This window comes from Malaclemys terrapin, chromosome 6 (assembly GCF_027887155.1).
Source record: "Malaclemys terrapin pileata isolate rMalTer1 chromosome 6, rMalTer1.hap1, whole genome shotgun sequence".
Classification (NCBI taxonomy): domain Eukaryota; kingdom Metazoa; phylum Chordata; order Testudines; family Emydidae; genus Malaclemys; species Malaclemys terrapin.
The window spans coordinates 131,150,820-131,167,074 of NC_071510.1; the positions used below are offsets into that span (position 1 = coordinate 131,150,820).

The 16,255-nt window shown below is 58.7% G+C and overlaps 1 protein-coding gene across 2 annotated transcripts in view; it reads left to right on the forward strand.

Moving 5' to 3' along the window:
* Nucleotides 1-16,255, forward strand: part of ARID3C (AT-rich interaction domain 3C) — a 124,528-nt gene that overhangs the window by 99,645 nt on the left and 8,628 nt on the right. For both annotated transcript variants that reach the window (XM_054031385.1, XM_054031386.1), the window contains exon 3: nt 15,078-15,261. In XM_054031385.1, the coding sequence (XP_053887360.1) occupies nt 15,078-15,261 (184 nt within the window). The remainder of the gene's footprint in view (nt 1-15,077; nt 15,262-16,255) is intronic.

The following is a 16,255-nucleotide window of genomic DNA, read 5'->3' on the forward strand; positions in this document are numbered from 1 at the left end:
CTCTTTGTCCTTACTGTGGAAAATTACAGCAAAATGGAGTCTGGAGTCACATGGGCCAGTCCCTGCATACTTTGCTGAGGTACAAGGCGTATCTGCCTTCTCTCAATGGGTCCATTGTATAGCTGATGGTCCTTAATGGGCCATCAAGCAGGCTAGGCAGAGCTAATCTCAGCTTGTCTGGGATGTCACCCAGCAGCATAGCATAAGTTTGCCATACAGACAGTATAGAGCCAATATTCATAACTTCAACTACAACACTGATACACACATATAGACAGCACAATCATAACCAGTAAACCATAACCTTGTCTTAGACACCCCATTTGACCCCCTTTATACACGATCTGGGTGCCACTACAGGACCTTGGTTGCAACAATGATCTATATGGTCCCAGATTATATCAATAACGTCACATCATGATCATTTGCACCTAAGCAACCAGTAATTTTTAGTTCTGTGATCACTTCCTCATTATCTGCCTAGACGAGACCTACTATAGAATTCCCCTGTTGGATGCAGCACTTTGTGAATCAGAGAATTGTCATCTAATGTATAGAGTTCCGAGGACACTTTAGTGCTGGCAGCCTGAGACCTCCCGCGTACATTACTCAGATTGAACTCTCCCGTGATAATGCCACTTGAACGCAGGTGACGTGTCACCTGTATGTGCATCAAGCGGGTCGGATGTTCCTGGACTCTGCTTTATTGGGCTCTCTCCTCTTGCCAGCCCCCTCCTTGCTCTCTACTGCCTGGCCTCCCCTCAGACGGGGGGGCTCTTCAGCCCTTTAACATGGACAGTTTGTCTCTGGGTTTGTGCTTTTTGCCACATGAGCCGTTGCAGATGCGGGGGAGCAGCGGCATGGGACGGGTGGCGCTTTGTTTCTGGTAAAGGGGTGGAGCAGGCTGCATTGTGGGGGAAAAGGTTAGACCTGTTGCCAAAGCCAACTGGAAAGGAAGCGTCGTCTCTTGGCCCATGTCTACACGCTAGTCAGTGGGGCTGGAACCAATGGCCGGGCTGGCTGCAGCCCTGCTGTGTGCTTACATTGCATGAGTGATACCGACTCAGGCCTGGCCCGCGGCTGCTGGGGGCGTCCCTGAGGCAGACGGGTGTTTCTGGGAATGGTGTTCCATGACTTGGAAGGAGTGCACTTCCCTTTGAGTCACACAAGCTGCTGCCTGGGTGTGGGTGCTGGGCTCCTGACATGCAGAACAGACCCCTGCCTTCCTTAGGAACGGCCAGACTGGGTCAGACCAAAGGTCCATCCAGCCCAGTGTCCTGTCTGCCGACAGTGGCCAATGCCAGGTGCCCCAGAGGGAATGAACAGAACAGGGAATCATCACATGATCCATCCCCTGTCGCCCATTCCCAGCTTCTGCAAACATAGGGACACCATTCCTGCCCATCCTGGCTAATAGCCATTGATGGACCTATCCTCCATGAATTTATCTAGTTCCCTTTTGAACCCCGTTATAGTTTTGGCCTTCACAACATCCTCTGGCAAGGAGTTCCAGAGGCTGACAGTGCATTGCATGAAAAAATACTTTCTTGTGTTTGTTTTAAACCTGCTGCCTATTAATTTCATTTGATGACCCCTTCTTCTTGTATTATGAGAAGGAGTAAATAACACTTCCTTATTTACTTTCTCTCTACCACTCATGATTTTATAGACTTCTATCATATCCCCCCTTAGTCACCTCTTTTCCAAGCTGAAAAGTCCCAGTCTTATTAATCTCTCCTCATACGGAAGCCGTTCCATACTCCTCATCATTTTTGTTGCCCTGTTCTGACCCTTTTCCAATTCTAATATATCTTTTTTGAGATGGGAAGACCACATCTGCACACAGTATTCAAGGTGTGGGTGTACCATGGATTTATATAGAGACAATATGATATTTTCTGTCTTATTATCTCTCCCTTTCCTAATGATTCCCAACATTCTGTTTGCTTTTTTGACTGCGCTGCACATTGAGTGGATGTTTTCAGAGAACTCTCCACAATGACTCCAAGATCTCTCTTGAGTGGTAACAGCTCATTTAGACCCCATCATTTTATATATAGAGTTGGGATTATGTTTCCAAGGTGCATTACGTTGCATTTATCAACGTTGAATTTCATCTGCTATTTTGTTGCCCAGTCATCCAGTTTTGTGAGATCCCTTTGTAACTCTTCGCAGTCTGCCTGGGACTATCTTGAGTAGTTTTGTAACATCTGCAAATTTTGCCACCTCGCTGTTAACCCCTTTTTCCAGATCATTGATGAATATGTTGAATAGGACTGGGCCCAGTACAGACCCCTGGGGGACACCACTATTTACATTATTTAAAACCCCGGGTGCTTTTCCCAGGAGTTAACCTCAGCGTCTAATCCCAGTTCTAACTCGGGAGGTTGCCAGTTTGTGCCACCCTAATTTGCCCCTGTGCTTCAGTTCTTCACTGTCCCCCAGAAACTGCTGCAGTTATTGAGACAGTGGCTGAGCATGTGTCTCATGTTGCTGTGTGCTGTCAGAGCTGCTGTGCTCCACCCCAGAGGGGACTGCATCTCACATGTATGTTTGTGACATGCTTTGGGGTGTGAGATTGGCAGAGATGGTTGTTAAAGCAATGGAAACAGCATGTGGGAGGGGCTTCCCCAACCGAGCACGAACACCCGTAAGCACACAGGGGCCAAGGAGGGGGGGACAGTTTGAAGATTATAATGGAATCCACTCCAGAAAGGGTTAAATAAAAACCAGAGATGTCAGACCAGCCGTCTCCGCTCCCATCCAGCCGATCCTGCTGGGGACCAGCTCAGTGCTCTCGGGGTTGGGGCTGGAGGCTGGTTTTGCCTGGTGCATTTACCCCTGGGCATGGCCAGTTGGGATCCACGCTGCAGGGGGCCGCTGTTTGCAAGAAATGGCTTCACCCCCTTACCTGACAGCTCCCCGACTTCATGGGGCATCCTTCTGTGCCTTGATCCATTCTGGGTCCCTCCCAACCCCTGCCATCCCAGAGACACACACACACCCCGCGTCGCTCTGCATCCCGGGCGCTCTCCCCTCCAGTGAGCTCTCCCGCCCGGCCTGCTGCAGAGGCAATGTGGGCCGTGGAGCTCTGCACCTCATTAGCCAGGGGAGGTCAGGGACCCCAGAGGTGCCCTCCGACCCCGAGCATCATTAATCAGCCACTGCCAAGCGCCGCACGCTGCTCACGGAGGGCAGCAGGGAGCTTCAGTCCAGTCTTTCCTGGCAACGTCTGTGGGGCAGGGTGGGGGCTTCACCATGCGGAGGGGGGCAGTGGAGCATATTTCACCCATAGGGAGGGACGTACCTGTAACCCACACACACAGGCACACGCGTGTGCACGTCCCTGCCGTGCTCACACACACGCGCGCTGTGTACACACATCCCCAGGCTCTCTGCTGCCGCCCTCACACATAGCACTAGTGCCACAGCTGCCACCCGGACAGCCCCGGCAAGCACACACGGGCACACATGCTTCCCCCACTTGCACACTTACCTGGCACTTTGGCGTGCATGGATGCGCACTCAGGGAAGTGCCCGGGCACACGCATTCACACCCAGACACCTCAGACGCTGTGGGGCGTTTCCGGTCCCCCTATAGAGCTCCCCGTGGGTGTGCCTGGCTCAGCATCCCAATAAAGCCCCGCTCTCTGCCCCATGCCGAGGGGCTGGGATCGCACAGACCGACCCTTTGTGCCCAAGGGGGATCGTTTGTTAAAGCCAGATCAGATTTTGAGAGGTGTTTGCAGTCGGGAAAGAGACCAGTGCCTCAAGTCACCTTGTGAGGGGCGGGGCATGCGTGGGGGACAGACAGGTGGATGGGACAGGTGGAGACTGGATGAGGTGTAGGGGGGGATGGATGGGGGGATGGGATGTGCATGGGGACATGCGTGGGGATGGACGGGTGGAGACTGGAGGGGGCGTGCAGGAGGATGGACAGGCAGAGGGAGCGTGCGTGGGGATGGACAGGCGAAGGGGGTGTGCGTGGGGATGGACAGGCGGAGGGGGTGTGCGGGGGACGGACAGGTGGAGACTGGAGGGGGCGTGCAGGAGGATGGACAGGTGGAGACTGGATTAGGGGCATGCAGGAGGATGGACAGGCGGAGGGAGCGTGCGTGGGGATGGACAGGCGGAGGGGGTGTGCGTGGGGATGGACGGGTGGAAACTGGAGGGGGCATGCGTGAGAATGGACAGGTGGAGGGAGCGTGTGGGGGACGGACGGGTAGACGGGTGCGCGGGAACAGGCGGTGCTTATTGGTTCTGAACGCGACTCTGTAGCGCCCAGACGTGCTCCCAGCTACCCAGCAGGGATGGGAGCTGTGGGGAACTGTCTCTTTCCCTCCCTCTTCCCTCCTCGCCCCGGGGGGGACAGGCAGATCTGCTGGGTTTTGCAGCCTCCAATGGCGCAGTGAAGCGTGCAGGGGACTATGTGGCCCAAAGCCACGAAATGCGTCTCCATCCCCTCCAGTGCCTGGGGTGGGACCCACCACCCCCTGCAGCCTGTGAGGGGGGTTGGCACAGGGGTTGCCCAGTCAGCTGTGCTTCCCTGTATTACACGCCGGCTCCTTCCCAGCTGCCAAGGAGTCAGTGGGGCTACGACTACCTGCCCCGTGCCAGTCCCCCTCGGGGCGACCGTGGTGCTGACCCCCCCCCCCCACGGAGGAGCTGGGGTGAGATGGGGCTGGGGAAAGGCCAGTGGCAGCCCAAGCCCCCTGCCTCGCGAGCGCCTCGCCCGGTGGGATGCGGCGGATTGATGTGGCCGCCGTCAGCCGTAATGAAATGTAACGTGTGTTCTGCTCACTGCTTGTCTAAGCAATTAAGCCCCTTTCAGTTATCAGCGGGACGGACCAAATTAGCCGAGGTGAAAAATGGGACATCACCGCGGAGTTACTGCAACACCCGGCGTGTGGCACTCAGAGGGCCTGGTGCCCACAGGTGCACCCTCCGCTGGCACTGCGCCCTCCCCACAGGGCGATCCACCCACCCATGACTGCCCCGCCCGCACATCCATCTGGCCTCCTCACCCCCATGACAATCCCCCCGGCCCAGGCTGCCCCCTTCCCGCACGATGATCCCCGCTGGCCTTGCCACGACCCCAGGCTGGCCCTGCTCTGTGGCTAACCAGAAGTGCAATGACTCCGTCCGTGCTAGTGTAGTTACACAGGTGGGCCTGAAATCCCAAAGTGGTCTGGATCCATGCAGCCGCCTCTGGAGCGGAGCGCGGCCCACGGTCACCCATCCAGGAGAAGAGGAACAAGCCATGCCAGCAAAGGCTGCGGGGAGGACTCCAGAGAGGCGGCACATCTCGCCCTGCTGCGAATGTGGCCAGGACACCGGGGAGAACAGCTTTGCTCCGGATCAGTGGGCACAGCTGGGCAGGGTCTGGCTTCACGTCCCATCTAAAAGGGGGTGCCCCCAGCTGCCAAGTAAGGGCACTGCTGAGCTCAGGCCTGAGGCGTATCCCCTAATGACCCGTCCTGGCAACGCGGCGTCCCATGCGCCACGCCGGGCACAGGTGTGGTACCGGCTCAGAGGGAGGGCCCTGAGTGGCTGTGTCTCCCCAAGGAGCACCCCCTCTCGGGGCCTGAAAGTGAGCCCAAGCCAAGCCCAGGCCCTCATTGGAGGGCCAGGGGGGCTCTGCCAATGAATGCCCCACCCGGTAAGGGGCGTCCATGTCCCAGGACAGGCAGCCCCCCTAGCGCCTGTTCCCGCCGCCCCCTCGTCTGTGGCGTGTCCCCGAGCGAGCGACGCGAGGCCGCGGCCGAGGCGAGCGCGGGGCCCTGCCGATAATGCTTCGCCGTAAATCAATCCCCAGCTAATTGGAGCCCCACAATGGCCGCGCCTCCTGAATGGGCTTTTGTGGAGCCCTCTGGCAAACGAGCCAGCGCCATTACTCTTCGGGGGGGCCGGAGACAGGAGCCTTTGTCCTGGGGCCGGGGCAGCGGCCGCCTCGGCAGGGGGGCCCCGAGATTAATGAAAAGCCATTTTCATTAGCGGGGGGGGGGGAGATGAGAGAGGAAAAGTCCCAGCGCTGTTGGGGGGTGGAGGAAAGGGACCATCAATGGTCGCAAACAGGCCGTGTTTGCTTTAGTGCTTGTTGAGGCAGGACCCCAGGAGCTCGGCCCCCCGGGATCGGAGGATGGGAGGGGCTGGGGCTGGCGAAAGTGCTTGGGGTGGGGGGCTGGGTGAAAAGCCCTTGTGTGTGTGGGGGGGTGATCTCAGATAGGAACCCCCCCTCCGTCCCCACGGGGATGGTGCCTGCATCTTGCTCTCCTCGATTGCTCCCCACGAATCCAGTGCTGGGCAGCAGGGCAGGTGGGGGGACCGTGGCTGGGGGGAGAGGGGAGTTCTGCCTCGACCCCTCTTCTGAGATGGCTGGGGGGGACTGGGGAACGGGACCAAGACCGAGACCCACCAAACCCACTTCCCAGGTGCCGTTCCCACAGGCGAGGGGCAGAAATGGCCAAGAGAGCGCTTGGCCTCAGGGAGACAGGAGTGCAGGGAGCCCGGCCTGCCGTGTGCGGAGGCGGCCTGCAAGCCCCGCCACTCCGCGGCCTGCCATGGGGAGAGCCTGGCCAGGGAGCCCCCCGGTGCCTGCCGTGGGGGGAGACAGCCAGGGAGCCCGGCCTGCCGTGCAGAAAGCCCACCCACCCCACCCTGCATGCCTGCCTTGGGAGAGCCGGCCTGGGAACCCAGCCTGCTGTGGGGAGAGACAAGGGGCCAAAGGCGGGAGCTGGGATCCGGTGCCGTGGGGCAGAGGGGAGGAGCTGGGATCCGGTGCCATGGGGCAGAGCAGGGGAGCTGGGATCCGGTGCCGTGGGGCAGAGGAGAGGAGCTGGGATCCTGGGCTGTGGGGCAGAGGGGAGGGGCTGTGATTCTGTGCCATGGGGCAGAGGGGAGGAGCTGGGATCCGGTGCCGTGGGGCAGAGCAGGGGAGCTGGGATCCAGTGCCATGGGGCAGAGGGGAGGGGCTGTGATTCTGTGCTGTGGGGCAGAGGAGGGGAGCTGGGATCCGGTGCCGTGGGGCAGAGGGGAGGGGCTGTGATTCTGTGCCATGGGGCAGAGGAGGGGAACTGGGATCCGGTGCCATGGTGCAGAGGGGAGGAGCTGGAATCCGGTGCCGTGGGGCAGAGGGGAGGAGCTGTGATCCGGTGCCGTGGGGCAGAGGGGAGGAGCTGGGATCCTGTGCCATGGGGCAGAGGGGAGGAGCTGTGATTCTGTGCCGTGGGGCAGAGCAGGGGAGCTGGGATCCGGTTCCGTGGGGCAGAGGAGAGGAGCTGGGATCCGGTGCTGTGGGGCAGAGCAGGGGAGCTGGGATCCGGTGCCGTGGGGCAGAGGAGAGGGGCTGTGATTCTGTGCCGTGGGGCAGAGGAGAGGAGCTGGGAGGCGGAGCTGGGGAGGATCTGTGATATCTGGGGGGTGGAAGGGAAGAGGCTGGAGAGGCTGTCAGGTCAGGGGTCGGGGTGTGAGATCAGGCAGGGGGTCTCAGCCTGCCGTGGACTCGTGCCACGCGCTGCTGGGTAACCAAGCTCAGAACCCCCTGTGTAAAGCACCCCAAGTCTCTGTCACACTAAGGGTCTCAAGCGGGCAGAGCCGGCCCCTGGGCAGCTGTGCCCTGGCCAAAGGCTCTGCGCCAGCCCTGCTCCCAGCCCCTGCTGCGTGGGGCACATGGGGGTGGCCCCGGGGCGCACCGCACTGGGCTGTGCCCGGCTGTCCCGGACGCTAACGGCTGGACAGGCCCCGGCGCTGGGGCAGCACAAGGAAGGGGGCTTGCCGCCCCCGTGGACGGGGGAGCTGAGCAGCACGGCTGCAGCACGGAGAAAATTGCTTGCAGGGCGAGACGGGGAGAATGAACAAAAGCCGCTTGCCATCACCCAGACACCAGAGTTCGATGGCGGCAGTAAAGGAAGAAAGGGAGCTCATTTTTCAGGCGTAGGAGAAGAAGCCAAGCCGATATCGGGGCCATAAATTAGGGCCGCGGGAAAGCTGCCGTGAGTGACGGTTTTGTTTGAGGTGGCGAGCGCGCCTGTGACATCTCGGCGAGCGGAATGGATGGCTTTTCGATCCGCGCCGCGGCCCGCCCCGAAGAAAGGAAGGGAATAAATCTGGGACCCTTCTCCCCGAGCGGCAGCCGGCGCCGTGACACAGAGCGGCCGGCGCGGAGTTTGCAAAGTGTGGAAGCCGGGGGGGCGTCGCTGCGGGCGGGCGCGTCAGTCGGCAGCCCGAGCCCTGCACTGCGATGGGGGGATGCACGGCTCTCGCTGCATGTCTGGATACGGTGTGTGATCCTGCGTGACACTGAACTGGGGCATCTGCTTCCCCAGTCCCCCTGGCTGTGCTGGTCTCCTTGGTCCCGCTCCGACCGGGCCCATGCAGGTCCTGGCTCTCCAGGGCCGCCAGTCCGGAGCAGGACTTACCCTCTGCCCCCTGTGACAGGCCCTGGGGAGGACTGCATGTGTCAGGGATAGCAGGGAACCTGCAGCAACACACCAAGGGTCACATACCATTGTCAGCGGCCTACGGTTCCTCCCTGCCAGAGGTCAAAGAGGTGGGAACCGCTGGTCCATGGTCTATTGGCCTTGAGCCTATGCTCCATGGCGCAGCCCTCTGGCCATCTGTAGGAAAGCGTTTGCAGAGTGTCCCACTGGCTGTCAACAGGCGGAAGAACAGTGAGACATGATGCCACATGGCTGGGGAAAGGGGTGTTTTCGGGGCTCTGATAAGAACATGGGGAGGGGGGTTCTTTCCTAACAGTGACATCTGGAGTTGGTATCTACTGGAAAGCAGCAAGAACGCTCTGTGACAATGCGGTTCTGGCGGAACCCAACTGAGAGTGCCAACTCAGGACAAATTGCTCAAACAGGGCAGTTACAGCCCAAGGCTGGGGTTTTTCCACCTCTAAGGCAAACCAAACCAGCCAGACTAGGAGGACTTCGGTCTCACCCCACTGGCTAACCGCAAGTCTCACAAGCAATCTCCTTAGACACTCCAGTTTCCCAGTATTACCACCAGTGCCACACGTTATGGGGACAAATGGTTATGAAAACCAATACCCAAGTAAAAGAAAAAGGTTCTCCTGATCCCAAAGGACCAAGCCCCAGACCCAGGTCAATATACAAATCAGATCTTACCCACAAATCACGCTGTTGCCAATCCTTTAGAATCTAAAATCTAAAGGTTTATTCATAAAAGGAAAAAGGTAGAGATGAGAGTTAGAATTGGTTAAATGGGATCAATTACATACAGTAATGGCAAAGTTCTTGGTTCAGGCTTGCAGCAGTGATAGAATAAACTGCAGGTTCAAATCAAGTCTCTGGAATACATCCCCCGCTGGGATGGGTCCTCAGTCCTTTGTTCAGAGCTTCAGTTTGTAGCAAATTTCCTCCAGAGGTAAGAAGCAGGATTGAAGACCAGATGGAGATGAGGCATCAGCCTTATATAGTCTTTTCCAGGTGTAAGAACACCTCTTTGTTCTTACTGTGGAAAATTACAGCAACATGGAGTCTGGAGTCACACGGGCCAGTCCCTGCATACTTTGCTGAGTCTCAAGGCATATTTGCCTTCTCTCAATGAGTCCATTGTATAGCTGATGGTCCTTAATGGGCCATCAAGCAGGCTAGGCAGAGCTAATCTCAGTTTGTCTGGGATGTTTCCCAGAAGCATAGCATAAATTTGAAATACAGACAGTATAGAGCCAATATTAATAACTTCAACTACAAAACTGATACACACATATAGACAGTATAATCATAACCAGTAAACCATAACCTTGTCTTAGACACCCCATTTGACCCCCTTTATACAAGATTTGGGTGCCACTACAGGAACTTGGTTGCAACAATGATCTATATGGTCCCAGTTTATGTCAATAACGTCACACGCTCATGGGGGAAAGAGGGACTTTTACAAACAACATCAAGTCAGCCTGTGGAACTCACTGCCTCATGATATTATGGAGACAAACAGTAAGATTCAGTAAGGGGATTAGATGTCTCTTTAATAAGAGCTACCTCTGCAGTTAGGTTAGTAAGGAAAGAATTACTAGAGTGCATAAGGCTACAGGAGCCGGGAATCTTCATGTCCCAGGGCACAGCTTGATCCCTGGTAACTGAGGTCAGGAAGGAATTTCCTCAGCTGTTACAGGTGCTTTACAGGGATTTCCCATGTTCTGCTGACGCATCTGGAGCTAGCCCCTGTTGGAGGCAGACTGTCAAACCCATAGCCCCCTCTAGGACACGTAGGGCACAGCCTCCGTGAGGTGTGTGTTCCCATCTCACCTTCACACGCACAGGCCTCCAGGCGCAGTCAGGGCTAGAACTGCCAGCCAGGGACGACAGCCAGGAGGCGTGCTGCTCTGCGGGCACCTGGGGTTACTGTCCTAGGTAGCTGCCAGCCCGTTGCGCTGGGTGGCCTCTGCGTCTCAGCTGCTGTTCTCTCCCCGTGCTGCGGTCCAGCCGGAGCGTGCCAATCCAGGGGCCAGGCAGGGAGGGCTGGGATCCTGGGGAGGGGGGACTCTCATGACCAAGGTGATATTTGCCACCGTCCAGGCCCTCAGGGGAGTTTAGCCCCACGTGGATTCCTGGGTCTTGCCCCCTGGGTTCGTGGCACAGCCGAGTTGGGGGGACTCGGGGCACTGATGCAGACTGGGGCACACTCCTTAGCTCTGAAGCTTTCTGATCATGGGAGCACAACCAAGCCCCCACCTCCCTCCCCAGCCCGGCAGCCGATCCCAGCTGACCGCGACCATGGGGGATCAAGAGTTAGGTGCAGCAGGGACCGGGAGCACCACACCTGCGGGGCGGAGGGAGGTCTCACCTCCCCCTGCAGTGACCCTGCTGACCACTCGCTCCCCAGCCCAGTGGGAGAGAGAAGTTCCCAGTTCTCCTGGGGGGGAAAATCCAGAACCTGCTGGGGCGTTTCTGGGGGGGGGTAGAAAGAGGAGAACCCCAGGGACCCCTCCCCCAGCCTCCTAGCAGGTGGGGATTTCAGTCAGTCCCGTCCCCCAGCCAGGGGCTCCCCCCATCCCTCAGGTGCATTATTTTCAGGAGCTCATGCCAGCCACCCCATGCCGCGGTCTGGGGAGGGTGGGCAAAGGCCCAGGTGATGGCAGGGCCCGTGGGGCTCTGGTTCGGTTCCCCCTGCCCTCCCTATCAGAGCAGCTGTAATTCTCGCTGCCTATTGAGGGCTCCGGCCATAAATCCAGGCAGCCCCATAAAGCTAGGAAGGCAAAGCCCAGGTTAATGAGGGCGGGTCAGGCCCCAGAGCCCCTGACTCAGGGGGGGAGGCCCTCAAGGGAGCCCTCCAGCCGGGAGCTGGTCTGGGCAAGCGGGAGTGGCTGCTCTGAAAGCCTGGGGCGTCTCCTTGGGGCGGAGGAAAGAGCGGGGCAGGGGGCCCTGTGTTCCCTGCTGCGGGGGTGGAGAGCAGGCAAACCGCCCCTCTGCAGCGGGGAGGGTAAATCCCACCTGTGCCATGCCGTGGGGCTAGGGCTGGTGTGGGGCTGCAGAGGGCTCCGGGGGGCCGCCGAGGACAGTAATTAGCCCTGGGCACTGCAGGAGGAGCTGTCGATGCAGCAGGGTTATTGGAATTGATTTCAATTTAGAAGCGGAGAGAGGCCTGGCAGGGAGCAGCCGCTCTGCCCCAGAGCCACACGCCACGTTAGCACCAGCGGGCGTCTCCTGCCGGGGGCTAGAACCGGGCACTGGGAGCCGGGGCGCCTGGGTTCTCGGCCTGTCGTGGGGAGGGTGTGTGGCCGAGTGGTTAGAGCAGGGCACTAACGGTACGTCCACACGGCGGTGTAAACGGGGGCTCCCAGCCGTGCTACCATGGCCTTTCAGCACTGCACAGGTCTCGTCTTGAGCTGCGTCCACACTGCAAAGTGACAGGGCTTGGACTGTCCCAGCAGGCGGGACTCAGGTTTTGACCCTCCCCCTGGCAGGGCCCTAGAACACACTGATCTGTGTGTGGACGGACGGGGGGGTTGACTCAGCCCTGAGTCAGAGCCCGGCGTGGTGAGCTGTGTAGACGCCCTCGGTGTCAGGAGGAGACTGAGGTTTTGAACCCCACCCTCGCGATCCTTTGTTTGCTCTCACACCCGCGCCGCTCTGCAGCTGTGACCTGCTGTGACAATGCGGTTCTGGCGGAACCCAACTGAGAGTGCCAACTCAGGACAAATTGCTAAAACAGGGCAGTTACAGCCCAAGGCCGGGGTTTTTCCACCTCTAAGGCAAACCAAACCAGCCAGACTAAGACTTCGGTCTCACCCCACTGGCTAACCGCAAGTCTCACAAGCAATCTCCTTAGACGCTCCAGTTTCCCAGTATTACCACCAGTGCCACACGTTATGGGGACAAATGGTTATAAAAACCAATACCCCAGTAAAAGAAAAAGGTTCTCCTGATCCCAAAGGACCAAGCCCCAGACCCAGGTCAATATACAAGTCAGACCTTACCCACAAATCACGCTACTGCCAATCCTTTAGAATCTAAAATCTAAAGGTTTATTCATAAAAGGGAAAAGATAGAGATGAGAGTTAGAATTGGTTAAATGGAATCAATTACATACAGTAATGGCACAGTTCTTGGTTCAGGCTTGCAGCAGCGATGGAATAAACTGCAGGTTCAAATCAAGTCTCTGGAATACATCCCCAGCTGGGATGGGTCATTCAGTCCTTTGTTCAGAGCTTCAGTTTGTAGCAAAGTCCCTCCAGAGGTAAGAAGCAGGATTGAAGACCAGATGGAGATCAAGCATCAGCCTTATATAGTCTTTTCCAGGTGTAAGATCACCTCTTTGTTCTTACTGTCGAAAATTACAGCAAAATGGAGTCTGGAGTCACATGGGCCAGTCCCTGCATACTTTGCTGAGGTACAAGGCGTATCTGCCTTCTCTCAATGGGTCCATTGTATAGCTGATGGTCCTTAATGGGCCATCAAGCAGGCTAGGCAGAGCTAATCTCAGCTTGTCTGGGATGTCACCCAGAAGCATAGCATAAGTTTGCCATACAGACAGTATAGAGCCAATATTCATAACTTCAACTACAAAACTGATACATACATATAGACAGCATAATCATAACCAGTAAACCATAACCTTGTCTTAGACACCCCATTTGACCCCCTTTATACAAGATTTGGGTGCCACTACCGGACCTTGGTTGCAACGATGATCTATATGGTCCCAGTTTATGTCAATAACGTCACACCTGCCATCCCGCGTGGCCAGCTGCTGGCTTGTATCCAGCCCTGGCATTACTGAGTGTCACCGCTGAGACCAGGGGCAGCTGGGCTGGCTTAGTCCAGGGCTGCCCGGGGTCCCAGCTGGTGCCCAGGGACACCCGAAGCCTCCGCTGCCCGTAGCCACAATGCCGGTTGCTTTCCAAGGGCCTGGTCCCTCCCCCATAGCCTCCCGTGGCGCTTGGCTCAGTCCTCGAGGCGGGCAGAGGGAGCCCGGCTGTGTGGGACCTGGAGGGCACTTGGCAAAGAGCCCTAGCGAGTCACGCCGTGACGCCCGTGGCAGGGATCCGCCAGCAGCTCCTAGCCTGCCGTGACTCGTTGCTGGAGTCCCGCTCCTGGGTCAGATCCAGGAATCTCTTACTAGCCATGTGGCAGGGCCTGAAGCCCAGGGACAGCCCCCAGTGTCCTGGGGAAAGGGCAGCCCAGCTCCCATCTTCGTCTTTGGTCTGTCTGGGTCAAGCAGAAGCCCTGGATCAAACCCGGCCAGATCGGGAGAATGATCTGATGCAGCTCTAGTTCCAGAAGCTTTGCTACTCGGCCCCGGAGCCCGGAGCGGCTCTGGGTCAGGAGGGACACCCCCCAATGGGACATAATGCAGCTCTTCTTCTAGCCCAGGGGTCCTGCTAGCACCTGCTCCCCCCGTCCCCCGCGAGCGAAGCCTGAGTCCCCAGGAGCCGCCCCGGTGGAATTGCAGCCTCCGCAGCTGTGTGCTTTGAGGCCGCCCCATTTACCGTGTGACTCGAGTCGTGGCTAACACAAAGTCACCTTGCGCTGACTTAACGCCTCCGCGTTCTCCACACCTCGCGTGTGCACCGCTGCCCTCTACAGGTCAGAGCCGGAACTGCTCCACTGCGTCTCATAGACCCTGCACACGGCTGAGAACTGGAGCAGCAGGAGGTGAGCGCCGTCGCTGCCGTCGCTGCGGGATTCGGCGTGGCCCTGGCGTGCTGCGCAGAGCCGCCTGCCAAGCTCCGTGTGCCCGCCGGCCTGAGGCAGCATTGAACTGGTTGGCGGCTGCAATCTGCACGGAGCTGCCAAACTGGAGGAGGCTTTCGGACTCCGGCCAAGTTTCCCACCCTCGGCCTCGTGCCGTTCTCGTGCCCTGCGCTGGGGGCTGTTGCTGGGACGTGGGGTTGCTGGAAGCTCCAGCAGCCGAGCAAAGACACTTTTTTTCATCCGGGCCTTTTTAGGGTTTGCTCCCGTGACTTCGCTCCTGACTCTTTGGTGACATTTCAGGTTCGTCCCCTTGGGCACCCGGCCTGAGCCAGCAGCCGTGCAATTACCATACAGGCTGCCCTCCCAGGGCAGGGGGCAGGGAACGAGCGAACGCCTTCTGCCTCGTTGTGGGGGGCACCCTACGGGGACTTCGCTTCTAAAGCTTTTCACCTCCGGGGGGCGCTGATTCCTGTCCGGCCCGGGGAGCAGAGCCAGGGTGTGATGAGCTGATTTCAGCCCCGTTCCTAGCTCCGTGTGCATCCGTGTTACAGAACCAGCCGGCCCAGCGAGCACTAATGCGCCCTCGAGCTGGCAGAGCCACCAGGGACTCACTGCCCCCCAGACAGGGTCTTGCTGGGGGCGAGGGGGGGGGGGGGAGCTTCTCCTGGTTCTGCCCAGCTCCTCCCACCAGCGTGAAACTGACTGCGCCCGCGGGCTCTTTCCAGAAAGCAGCCAAGCCGGGCAGCGATGGTGTATGTCAGACAGCCCCCCGTTTCTCTCTCTCTCTTTTGCATTCCCTCTCTCTGCCTGGCACACACGTGAACACACACCCCCTCGTGCTCTCCGGTGCAAACGTGTTCTCTCTTTCACTCGCACCCTTTCTCTCTCTCTCTGTGTCTCTGTCTCTTGAAGGGACTCCAGTGAACCGAATCCCCATCATGGCCAAGCAGGTGCTGGACCTGTACACGCTGTACCGGCTGGTGACCGAGAAGGGCGGCCTGGTCGAAGTGATCAACAAGAAGATCTGGCGGGAGATCACCAAAGGCCTCAACCTCCCCACGTCCATCACTAGCGCGGCGTTCACACTCCGCACACAGTGAGCTGCTGCCGCCTTGCACGGGGGCGGGAGAGAGCTGGGCTGGGGGATGCCAAGGGGGCAGGGTCTGGAGGGTGGGTAAGGGGATGTTAAGGGAAGGAGTGAGCCAGATTGGGAGGAGCAGGCTTTGGAGAGGGGGTCCCACCCCTCTCTGGTGGTAGCTGGATCACTCCAGTGCTCAGACCCATTCCCAGTGCCAGCCCAGTGGCTCCTGCTCCCCGCAGGAGGTTTGACCGGGTGCAGTAGTGATGATGGTGTGGTCGTTATGACGGATAATGGCCTGCATGTGCACGATGTTGCCCTTTGGTGGCCGTCCCACAGGGACGCTGAAGGCCCTTCCTCTGCCCACCGCGGGGACTCTCCCTTAGCTCAGGTAGTAGAGGCCGCCGGTTTTGGATCCGAAGGACCAGGGGTGGCTCAGAGAACATCAAGGCTGCCAAGGGAATCGCTCAAAAGTCAGTAAATGCCAGGGTTAAGGTTGCCCACCTAACCTTAACTCTGCCCCTTGTGGATTTTCACGAGTTTGTGCAGCACCTAGCACTGTGGGGCCTTGATGCTGAATGGACTGCCTAGGCAACAGTGCAACCCAGTCATTAATGGTAACGCCAGACAGGCCTTGTCATAGGCGCCGACGTCCCCTCTAACCAGGGAGTGCTCGACCGCCCTCCACCCCAGGCCCCGCCCCTACTCCACCCCTTCCCACAAGCCCCAGCCCCCACGCCCACTCCACCCCTTCCCCCAAGCCCCTGCCTCGCCTCCTCCCCCGAGTGCACCCTGTTCCCGCTCCTCCCCCTCCTTCCCGCAGCTCCCTGCATGCCGCGACGCTGTGGGTGGGAGGCGCTGGGAGGGAGGGGGACGAGTTGCTCAGAGGGGTCGCCGGCAGGTGAGAGGCGCTGGTGGGGTGGGGTGGGGGCGGAGGGGGCAGCTTAGCTGCCAATGGGTGTTTTTCTGTGGGCGCCTATGGGCCTGGCGTAGCTGAGCACAGGGTGTGTGG